Source organism: Aspergillus thermomutatus (genome assembly GCF_002237265.1).
Source record: "Aspergillus thermomutatus strain HMR AF 39 chromosome Unknown NODE_98, whole genome shotgun sequence".
Lineage (NCBI taxonomy): Eukaryota > Fungi > Ascomycota > Eurotiomycetes > Eurotiales > Aspergillaceae > Aspergillus > Aspergillus thermomutatus.
In genome coordinates, this window is record NW_020798147.1 from 84457 (window position 1) to 96338 (window position 11882).

General features: G+C 52.0%; 3 protein-coding genes across 3 annotated transcripts; 2 read left to right on the forward strand and 1 right to left on the reverse strand.

The window, feature by feature from the left end:
- Window positions 1-619: 619 nt before the first annotated feature.
- CDV56_107678 (uncharacterized protein) lies at window positions 620-8175 on the forward strand (the record flags this gene model as incomplete). Its single annotated transcript, XM_026761297.1, has 14 exons — window positions 620-876; window positions 933-1758; window positions 1807-1962; window positions 2013-2485; window positions 2529-3114; window positions 3327-3530; window positions 3585-3675; window positions 5728-6031; window positions 6090-6270; window positions 6330-6537; window positions 6599-7043; window positions 7094-7595; window positions 7642-7792; window positions 7853-8175. The coding sequence occupies 14 exons, from the start codon at window positions 620-622 to the stop codon at window positions 8173-8175; spliced, it is 4707 nt and encodes a 1568-aa protein (XP_026614324.1).
- A 515-nt stretch (window positions 8176-8690) lies between these two features.
- CDV56_107955 (acyl--CoA ligase) lies at window positions 8691-10548 on the forward strand (the record flags this gene model as incomplete). The annotated part of the gene is made up of 5 exons (XM_026761574.1): window positions 8691-8780; window positions 8842-8979; window positions 9028-9462; window positions 9513-9937; window positions 9993-10548. 5 exons carry the CDS (start codon window positions 8691-8693, stop codon window positions 10546-10548), a joined length of 1644 nt encoding a protein of 547 aa, XP_026614325.1.
- Window positions 10549-10578: 30 nt separating this feature from the next.
- Window positions 10579-10943, reverse strand: CDV56_108024 (cytochrome b5-like heme/steroid binding domain-containing protein; the record flags this gene model as incomplete). The annotated part of the gene is made up of 2 exons (XM_026761643.1): window positions 10579-10739; window positions 10787-10943. Coding segments are annotated over 2 exons (318 nt in total), but the record flags the coding sequence as incomplete, so codon positions are not given.
- Between the last annotated feature and the right edge of the window lie 939 nt (window positions 10944-11882).

The window sequence follows — 11882 nt, forward strand, 5'->3', positions numbered from 1 at the left end:
CATTGCAGCCAGTCATAATGGGCCAGTGCAAGAAAGAGTGGCTCTGGATGATTGATACGACAGCCCTGATTATCAGTAATCATGCCCCTAATGGATTGAACCGCTTAATCCACTCAGAAGGTGTCCTCGCAATTTCTTGAAACGGTCTAGCAGACTGCATTCTTCTAGATGAACTACCCTTTCGGCGGCTACTACTTCTGGCTTTTCTTCCTCTACATGGACTGGGATTCCTCTCCTGCACGAGGACTGTGAGGGGTATCTCTCAAGGTTCTGTTGATTATTGCCATTTCAGGCTGTGTGAATGTCGCGATCCCTGCAGTTACCGATATCCATCCAGTCAGACACGCCCTTGGGCGAAATATACCGATCATCTCTGCTTAAAGAAGATCAGGGTCTTATCACCCATGCTAGCAGAGGATTGGAAACGCTTCATAGCGTTCAATCTCTGTCTGCAGAGTTCTTTCGTATCTGCGGCCGATTCTCCCGCCAGGTCATTTATACCGTGGCCCCGCTGTATATATCAATTCGACTCTAGGCCTAGTCAACCCTCCATCTTGTTCTTTTCCTTCCTGCTCTGCATTTGAATTCCTCCTTTCCGTATTTATTTCTGTACTATACAATGGGTACACAGGACACGACAGGAACGAAACGGGCCAGGGGCCAGCCTGTTCCCAAACAACCAGGATCTCACGACCCGATTGCCATGAACGTGCAGCTGTCTACTGGGTCGGCAGGTTCGAGGGAGGCATGCGATGAATGCCGTATCCGCAAGGTCCGTTGCAACAAGGAATATCCCAAATGCTCGAGCTGTCGTAAATCCAACCTCGCATGTGGGTTCTCTAACAAGGGGAAGCGAGTCAACCATACCAAGAAGCTGTTCGTCTTCTATGTCTTCTAACTCGGCATGATTCTAATCTCCTGTGCCTGTATAGGGTTAACGATGTCGAAGTCCTTGGAAACCGGCTCGGGAAGATCGAAGAGGCGCTGCTTCGCTGCTTGTCAGCTGTAGAGCGTTCACAGACTCCGTCAAACGTTGCTACATGGCAAAGCTCGGTTGTCCAGTCCGATGGCAGTTATGCGGATCCCAACGAAGGGCCACCTATGGACTCAAACGCGTTCACAGATGCCTCTATAGAACCGCGTCCCGACCGATACAATGACCATGAGCCCTCCCCTAGGTCCACCCCTCTTGTTTCTCTGTATTCTGAGGCTCAAGCTGCCTGTGATAGACTGAGATCATTGTTGCCATTTCCGAATCTAGACAGCCAATATAGTCCAGTCTCATCGGATTTCAGACCCAGCCAGTCTTATTCGTTGCAGTCACAGCTAAAAGAAGCCAGCGAACTGTTCGAGAAATTGACCAGGGAGAGCCCAGTCTCGTCGATACCAGAGTCGGATGGCCTCCTGCCCTCGTTACCGCCACGAGCACTTTTGGAAGCCAGTCTAGAATCACATTTTACAGGTCTGAGTCCTTTTTTACCTATCTATGACCGACAAAGTGTTGTTTCAGCAATTGAAGAGCAATATGGGCCAAGTATCAACAACCCTGACCCGGCCTGGGTGATTTCGTTCAGCAATATCCTTCTCCAGACACTGGACGCCAGATATAGTGCAGCGACGAGAGCTGGTTCGATGAACCACAACATACTGGAAGAGGAGCTCATCAAAAGCTTGTTACTGAACTGTCGGCGAGGCTATAATAACTTTGAGAGGCTTTTGAGACCGCAGCTGGCTAATGTGCAGGCACTGTTAAGCATGGTAGGCTGCCATTCCTGATTGATGGTACTCATCGTCTAATATGTTCAGGCATTGATCGCCTTGAAGTACTTTTCTCTCGCGACCTTTGAGACAGTCTTTGCACAGGCGTGCCAGCTAGCAAAATGCATCGGCCTCCATCAAAGCAATCCGGACTCAGAGAATGCAGAACAGACAGATCTGTGGTGGTGCTTGTTCATCATCGATGTAAGCCCAGAGCTTGACCTGTTCCTTTCTCCTGCTAACTGCCGGAATAGAAACACGCGTCTTTCATGGCCGGCAAGCCCTGTCTTCTTCCCTCCTATGACTGTGGGCTGCCTTTCCCCGTGGTAACCTCGGCGCATGTTCCGAGGGATCAACGTTCTGCCCACATCTCTCTGGCACACATTCAGGAAGACGTGTACCAAAGTCTCTACTCCGCTCGGACAGCCCGCAAGGGGCGAGACTACGTCACTCGTCAAGCTCAGCAGATCAATCGAACGTTGGACGACTGGGAGATCCAGCACAAACACATACTCTCTCCTGCAAGCACTATGACAGCGCAAGAAGCGTTCCGCCTGACTGAGCTGCGCTACACACTTTGTACACTTCGGGTCCTGACTCAAAGGCTTGAACATACATCCAACAACCGACGGTCCCGCTTAGAGTATGCGCGGGCCGGCCTTCGCCTATTGCAGGAGACATGCGATACCTGTGGTGATAGCGTCGTTGGACTTGCACTCTATCAGAGGTATGTCTTCCGCGTGAAAAAATGGACATCGTCGTCTTATTAGTCCCAGTATCTGCCTGAATTACTCCACAACGTTGTTCCTCGAGCTCTTCATCGCCATCGTGGAAGAGTACCAGCAAGACCACCGCATCGACGCTGAGCTTCTTTCTCCCTTCGCTGCACATATGGACTACTTTTCTGCAGAATCGTCTCCTACATCTCATACGTCCAAAGCCGCCTACATGGCCAGTCTTTGTAGCAATATCGCTCTCAGTCTCCAGATGCTAGACGATGGCTTTTTCCCGCATCAAATATCCCATTCCCGGCCCAACTCTGTACTCGACTCTCCAGGCCTCACGACTATTTCTACTGCATCGACCTTCGGACCTGAGATACTCGAGAGCTCTTCTCTGGAGGTGGGTATCCCACCCTCATTCATCGGGAATCCCTCCTGGGAATTATCGTCCTTTCCCAGTGACGAAAATTTCAACATGAGAATGAATGAAGCGCAGGCAAAGTCTTACGAGCAGCATGGGCTTCTCATTGGAAGCACCCCCTCTTCAGAATTTGCATATCAATCAGAGCTGGCGGGGATGGGCGCGATGGAGTTCGATGCAATGCTTGATACATTTGCGTCGTACGATCATGGAGTAGGAGTTATTCAATGACAGATTTCTAGATGTTCAGGGGGAGTATATGTCTGTCTTCATCTTTTCAGTCCTGATATTCTAGCGGTGCATATACATGACTTGACTTCAACCTCCAATTTCTAGGCCAAGCTGAAGGCCGTATAACAACTGCAATAGAATTCAACACAGTTCGAGTCAATTACATGTCAAACAATCGTTATAATGCGTAGCAGGCTCAGGAGCATGATGCTATCTTGCCTACTATCAAATCAGCTCTCCAGACCTTATCTCAAATTCAACTGCCACGCTACCGTGCTATCAACCCCAGCGCCAGCCACAAAATACTATCATGCAGACTGGAAATCGCACTAGCGGAACCGCCGGCTCTTGAGAAAGCTTATAGACTGGACCACCCGTCACAGACGCATCTCACCAGGGTTCTAGCTCGATAATGGATCCAGGTGCTGTATCCCTGCTTCGGCCGATGGTAGACCGTGGGCGATATCCTCCGCCAGGCGGCGTGCACAGCAACAGCAACCGGAAATAAGAATTCGGGCAAACGCCGTGTCCTCAGCCATTCGAGTGAGATGTCTTTGCAGGGTCGACTCGTTGCATGCCACTATCGCTTTCAGCTGGACGGATTCGTCTTTCAGCATGCAGTAGCACGCACTGGGCAGCGCCGAGGACTGCTTCCTCCACCATGTCAAGCATATGATAGTTGCTTATCAAGGCTTGACTACTCGGCTGCGTGACTGCAAGGACTATTTCGTGGATTGTGGCTATGTATGTGCCTGATTAGATATCATCCTGCATGCATAATCAGCAGTGCCTATTAAGTGTGCTAATATATGGTCGAGTTCAGATAATGTCACTGTCCGCGTAACAAGTAGGAGATGGCCTTAAGTTTCTAACTCAGTAGAGCTGGGCATAGATCCTCACAACCACGCTGGAAAGCTGGTGCTTTGCAGAGTGTGAGGAAGGTCTCTGCGCTTCGACCTTCGTCTGAAGGTTGGTCCAGGTTTTCATGATAGGCATGCATGACCGGTAGTGGAGGATTTACGACCAACAAGAAAGAATGGCTTTTTTGAATGTAGCATGAGTTTCATATCAATTACAAGAGGCGGTATTGCAGCATGATTCAGCGTGGGAAGGTCCTGTACTCGTCAGTCTAGGGTTACATATCCATAATCATAGTGGTATAATATTTTAACAAAAAGAATCTAAGCGTCTATAGTATAATTGCGATTCGTGTGCTAAGACCTAAGCGATGATAAAGCCATGCCAGATAACAAACTATTCAACCACGCCGATCCAGAATGCGGGCGATTCTCACATATACATTTCCAGGCAACTTGAGACAAGCGCATAACAATCACGCTGTCTGCATGCCGTTACGGAAAAGTCTATACAATAGAAACCAGTTCCTTGTATCGAGGCAAGGATGTTCAGCTCAGCTGGTCTTGTCTCCATACTGGATGCTACTATCTCTGAAGTAGAGGAAGGACTTGGAGATATCCTATTGTGAAGCGTGCAGGTTTAGTTCAGGACTGTTTCTATCTGTCGACCTGCTCATATATTGGCTATCAGCATCGCTCGAAGAATAGAGAGGTAAACTCAGTGGGATTGGAGAAGAGGAAGGATAGCCATCAGGAACTTACCCTCGTAGGGCTCAGTTTCTCTGTGTATTCATGACTCTCTTGCTACTCGAGACATTCAGCATCTGCTCGAGAGCAGATTTTATCAATATACAATACCGCTAGACTAAAAAGGCGTCCGGACTATGTACTCCTTAGTAGGGATGGTGGTATAATATTCTAACAGTTTTCATTCGCCCTCGCTGGTTTTTGTGGCAAAGGGTGTGGCGCTTGCGTTTGGGTTTTCATTAGCTGCTATAAAGCTTCTGTTAATCAGGTTAGCCTGAGCAGTATGGGAAACGTGGCGTCTCGATGCGGAATCATTGAGTCCGGCTTTGCTCGCACTAGGTTTATCTATGAGACTATGACTCTAGTTCCGGGACAGCCTGATTAGTGTCTGTTATATGTGTAGTCATATGCGAGATTGGACGAGATCCTATACCAGTTCTATAGCACTACAGAGCCGTGAACTTTCCTCCCCATTGCTATAAACAAGTACAGAATACTTTGAAGTATTGCTATGAAAGTGCAGTAACCATGCCAGTACTCTCCTCTTCGACTGTGACTCTGAAAAATCTTCTCCTTCTCAAAAGCCGGAAATGTCCACCGCGAAACCGAGAATCAGAGACCAATCATACTAGGTCCCTAGGATACCCCGAAGCCATGATAGAAGTGGCCGCAATAAGCTTTCCTAATGTAACCGATGCTAGACAAAGCGGCCTATGTGATACAGTCAGGAGTCAGGAGAATGTGTGGACCACACATACAACGAGTCATAACATCAGGATTGCTTCTTGAAAGCGCCACGCACGTGGGCTATTGCTGGATTGACTGCCCACGACCGCTGTCTTGGCACTCTCTCTAGGTGGCCTGGTGGCCATCCTTGGCACTGTGCTTGAGCTTCCTTGTCAATTCTTGTGGAAGCTTGCAAGCAATGACCGAGAGCAAGCACAACTCGTGCTTGAATGATTGAATCTGGTTCGCTGGTCGAGACATACAGTCCGCTTTCTACCCATCGCGGCCCCGTTCTTGATAGGCCGATATGCTCCGCCAACGGATGAGAAATTACGCCAAGAACACTCGCTGGGCTTGGCGGGTGCATGGGCCCTGACAAGGAAGCTTCTCCTCCTGATGTCCTCGCTTGGAGTCTTGGACTGCGACATAGGTTCAGAGTTGGTCGTGGAATGGGAACTGCGTGTGAATGCACGCCTTGGAGTGCGGCGCTGTGATTTGATCGTCCGGGATGTCCGATCCAATGCAACTGTCCGTGGCCGCTGGTCTTTCCCACATGGCCCGGAGGCAAAGTGCGCGTGGACTCTTTCTAGAATCCGAGATATAACGTGAGATCGATGTTCCCTCGAGAGTCTATAAAGGGGTGTCCCTCCCAGCAACGTTGATCTTCCCTGTTGACAAGGAGCCATTCAGCACCTGGCGTCGATTCCAAATCAGGACCACCAACATGGCTGTCTATCACGACCTTGACTGGCTCTTTGGCATCGGTACCATCTTCTTTTTGATCTCCGTCTGGGGTATTGGTGCCAATGTATGTTTCCTGCTGCATCGACTCACCTAAGCAAGTACTGACAACTCCTGCCTCGATAGGATGTGGCCAACTCTTACGCAACATCGGTCAGCTCGAGGTCTCTGACCTTGATCCAAGCTGGTATCCTTGCGACCATTACGGAATTCATCGGTGCCATTGCGCTTGGACAGCAGGTCACCTCGACCATCCGCAGTGGTGTCTTCTCCATCGACCGCTTCCTGGACTCGCCTGGAGTCCTGATCATGGCCATGGTGGTGGCTGAAATCGGTGTGTCTTCGTCATTGCCCAGCTCGAGGGTCTCTTTTGTTGCTGACGTCGTCGTGGATAGGCTCCTCGATCTGGCTTACCGTCTGCACGTATCTCGGTTTCCCCGTCTCCACCACCCAGTCCATTGTCGGCGCTCTCATCGGTGTTGCCATCGCGTCGGATCTTCCGGTGCACTGGGGTTGGAAGTCTCAGAGTGTCTCCCAGATTGCTGCCTCGTGGGGTATTGCGCCCGTCATCTCGGCCGGATTTGGCGCCATCATCTTCACCAGCATCCGCTTGTTGGTGCACTCTCGCCAAGATCCGATGAAGTGGGCTCTGCGCGTTCTTCCATTCTACTATGCTCTTACCGCCGGTATTTTGGCATTGTTCATTGTCATTAGCGGTGGTCACGGCATTCCCAAGCTCGAGGACCTAGGTGCTGGCAAGGCCTGCGGTATCATCATCGGTGTCTTTGCCGGTGTCTGGGTTATCAGCGCTCTCTTCTTTGTTCCTTACTACTGGCGCAGGTAGGTCATCTCCCTCCCGTTCTCCTCGAGTCGTTGCTAACCAACATCAGCCTGGTCAAGGAAGACCGTCGCCTGCGTTTCTGGCACATCCCCATGGGCCCTCTCCTCTGGCGCGATAACTACACGCTCTACTTCCCTGGCAACCCCGACAAGGGCATTGTCCCCAACTACTACGAGAGCGACCTGAAAGCGACCAACGAAAAGGGCGACACAGATACCCTCGGCTCCGTCACCGAGGGCCAGCAGTCCACCCTCGCCAGCCCGGAAATCGAACCGATCAAGGGCGACCCCAAAACCGCCGAGAACGAGGCCCAGCATGCCGATGCGAAGATTGCCGAAAAGCACCAGAAGGAGCTCCAGGCTCTCGACACGCTGCCCTGGGCTCATCCCAAGCGCATCTTCGCCACCCTCAAGCTTGTTTTCACATATGGTATTACCCGGGATGTCATCCACCACCAGTCCAAGGGCCTGGATCATATCCATCAGCGGGCTCCCCAGTTAGATAACAAGGTTGAGCATCTTTGGACCACTGCCCAGGTTTGCTCTGCTATGGTATGTTCAACCCCCACATTCCCTGGAGTGCTCTAACAGCGACCAGATCATGTCCATCTCCCACGGAGCAAACGATATCTCCAACGCCATCGGCCCATTCACCACCGAGTACATGACCTGGCACACCGGCGTGACATCCGCCAAAACCGATACCCCGGTTTGGATCAAGGCCGTTGGTGGCTTGGGACTGGGAGTTGGTAAGTCTCTGCTTCTTCCTCTGACTGCCTCTGTCGGCCTCTATACTAACAAGACCCCAGGCTTCTGGACCTTCGGCTACCACATCATGCGCAATCTCGGCAACCGCATCACCAAGCACTCCCCCACCCGTGGGTACAGCATGGAACTCGGCGCCGCGATTACGGTCCTGCTTGCGTCGCGCCTGGGTCTGCCCGTTTCGACGACGCAGTGCATCACCGGTGCCGTGCTGGGTGTTGCGCTGGTGAACATGGACCTGAAGAGTATCAACTGGAAACAGCTGGGCAAGATCTTCTTCGGTTGGGTTCTGACTCTGCCATGTGCTGGGCTTATCAGTGGAATTATTATGGGGATGGCGCTCAATGTTCCTCAATGGGGACGGTAAATTGAGCTAGATCGAGCCTTGTGGTGGTAATTAATCTTGGAAGGTGATGACACACGAGGGCACTGTTATACCCTTACTGCCCTTACTGCTGGGTGACTTCTGTACAAAATACAATTCTACTTCCTACATTGGATTTTTTTTGTCTCTAAACTGCCTCTTGCGGAAATATATGCCAGCTCAGACACTGCCAATAGAGCCGATCATCGCCGTACAGCAACTCAGGCCACTCCCCTAGTTAGGCTATTCGAATTCGCTGTGACTGACAGATCATCATGGGCAGCCACGCGTACCACGCGGTCCAATCAAACGCTCCAGCTCAGTCGATCTCAACATAAAAAGGGATGCATTGGTGCAAGGTCCGAGATCCGAGAGCCGCCGTCGATCAGGAATGCTGCTCTCTGCTAAGGTCATAGCTCCGAGGCTGAGCGGGGTAAGCAATGTGCGACTTTTATAAATTCAATCCTACAACACTCCACAAGCTTTCACTTCTCAATTACACGGTAAACACAGTCAAGATGATCTTCGAACCGGCTGAGCGTGTCCTCCTCCCTTCTGTGGATGTCATTTCCTACGTCTTCGACAACGCATATGACTCCAACCGACCGGTAGGTTTGACTTTGACCTGATCGAGGTGATGTTCATGGAATATGATACTGATGCTGAAAGATCTACGTTGATGTCCATAATCCCTCGCGATCGATCACCTGCGCTCAGGCTCGAACGATTGTCCGTCAGTTGATTGCCGGCCTACGCGCCTGGGGAGTCAAACCAGGCGATTGCGTCGCCATCCACTCCTTCAATGATGTATTCTCCCTCTCCTATGTACCTTGCAAGGCTGATCATAGATAATAGATCTACTATTGTATGCTAGTTTTGGCCATCGTTGGCGCGGGCGGTATCTATACCGGTACCAATCCCTCCTACACACCAATGGAGCTGGCGCATCACTTCAAGGCCTCCGAGGCAAAGTTCGTAATCTCCGAGCCGGAGATTCTGGCGCCTGTTCTTGCGGCCGTCAAGGAGAGAGGTATCCCTCAAGCGAATGTGCTCATCTTCGATGTGCTGGGCCAGGAGGTACCGGCCGGCCGACGATCGTGGAAGGATCTGTTCAACCACGGCGAAGAAGACTGGACGGCCTTTAATGACCTGCAACGGGCCAAGGAAACCACAGCCGCAAGGCTATTCAGCAGTGGGACGACGGGACTGCCCAAAGCCGTGACCATCACGCATCACAACCTCATCGCGCAGCACGAGTTGTGCTCCGAGGTCCATCCACGACCCTACCAGGTATCTTTCTTCCATTTGCAGGCAGACGATCCATGTTAAGGGTCTGTCAGGTTTCCCGCGTCATCGCAATCCCCATCTTCCACGCCGCGGCCGCCCCCTCCACACACTTCGGCGCCCTCAAGGCCGGCCACACAGTCTACCTGATGCGCCGCTTCGACCTCGAGACCTACCTGGCGACCAACGAAAGGTACCAGACAACCGACATGGCCATCGTCCCGCCCATCGCCATCGCCATCCTAATGTCCCCGTTGTCGCGGACCCGGCCGTTCCTGCACTCCATCAAGACCGTCAGCTGCGGTGCAGCGCCGCTCGACAAAGACGTGCAGGCGCGGTTCCGCACCCTCCTCAAAGACGGAACGCCCTTTACACAGGTCTGGGGGATGACGGAGACGTGCTGCATCGCGACGATGTTCGAGTACCCGGAGCACGACGACACGGGGTCTGTGGGCCGGTTGATCCCGAACCTCGAAGCCAAGTACGTTAGTGTCTGTACCGCCCTAGACATCCACTACTAACATATAATTGTCCAGACTAATTGACGACAACGGAAATAACGTCTCTTCGTTCGGCGTCCGCGGCGAGCTCTGCGTGCGCGGGCCCACCGTCACACCGGGCTACTACCAGAACGCCTCCGCCAACGCCGAGTCCTTCGATGCAGGGGGCTGGTTCAAGACGGGCGATATCGCGTACTGCGACGGCCGTACGCGCAAATGGTACATCGTCGACCGGAAGAAAGAGCTCATCAAAGTGCGTGGGTTCCAGGTTGCGCCGCCGGAGCTGGAGGCCGTTCTCCTGGGCCACCCGCTCATCGTCGATGCGGCGGTGATTGGGGTGACGTTTCCCGGGGCAGACACCGAGTGTCCCCGTGCGTATGTGGTCAGACGGCCGGGCAGGGAAGGGGCGGATCTGACGGAGAACGATGTAAGACAGTATCTTGGCGAGAGACTGGCCAGGTACAAGGCGCTGACAGGGGGGGTCAAGTTTGTGGATGCCATTGCGAAGAATGCCAGCGGGAAGATTCTGAAGCGGGTGTTGAGGGAGGATAGTAAGAGGGATATTGAGGCTGGATTGAGGCCGAAGCTGTAGAATGTCTTTAGATACAAGTGGAATGACAGGTCATGAGCTAAATAATCTGCTGAGAAATCCCTTCTTTGGCTCCGGCGTCTCCGCCGTCAACACCCCGACTTGCAACCGTTCGCGATAACGGGCGAGGATCGACGCACTGTGATACTGGAGGAATTCGTCCGTTGCATCTTTTCCGGCGACCTTTCGCAGGACTGCCTTTGTCAGACTGCTGTCTTGATCTGCCAAGTAGATAACTCACTCCTGTCGCCCCCGGGATGCTCTGCCTGGAACAGAGTGAGATCAAAGACTTCTTTGTCGATTATGACCCAGAGGTCCTTCGAGGTGTTATGCCGCGAGACATCTTGCAGCGAGTAGATAGGAAGTGAAGAAGCCATGGTGACCTCGCTCCATGATTGCTAGGAAAGTGTTCGACATAAATAGTCAGCCTCGAGCGGGGTCATCTCCATGCTGACCGCGCCCAGCCTCGGACACCACTGGACAAAAGGAATGTCCGTGTTGATTGAGGTCAGCCTACATGTCTATGCCTTCCACTTCATTTCATCTCTGACTGGTATTACTATCATATGCATGTACGACATTGTTATCCTACTCTTGTAGAGATAAATCCCAGTATGGCTTAGAGTATCGCCATGACGCCTGACCCGATGCTTATCACCAGAAGCAAATAACCCCCAACGCCCAGCATTGCTCTTGCAGCTGTGCTGTGAGAATCACCGTTCAAGCATGACCCAGTGACGTTTGCAAAAGTCCCAAAAGGACATTGAGACCATTGTCTCAGCTCGTTGGTCATATTGCTCATCAGATAGCTATCCATTTTCACCGCACAAGGATCCCCAGACGGAGTCGAGTTCGCCACCATGGCACAAGAATCGCCCATCGGGAAGTGATGAAGTACATTACTAGGCACCGCGTCCTGCACGCTGACTGCCACTGGCAATGGACACTCTTTATTGCTGATTTCGGGAATACTGCCTCCCAAGCCGGTACTGAAGTATACCTCCCCCCGTGGGGAGAAATACCCCAGACTGTTCTGGTTGACGATCATGCCATCTCTGATTGTACAGTTCTGGGCTAGGACGATCTGCCAGAACAGTCTCCAGGACCCGGTGATGTTGGCTGTGATATCCGTATGCTGGATCGGGGGTCATGGCGGAGAGATTTGACTTCGAGTACTGAATTATCTGAAACTCCGCCGTCGAGTCGGAACATTTCCCAGTTGACAACGGCGCCAATTGACCAGGCGAAGGAAGACGATGGGGAGGTAGGGTAGCGGCGCGTATGTTTCATTCCGTGGGAAGAGAAGATCTACCTCGACCGTTTGGGGGAAGGTTGTG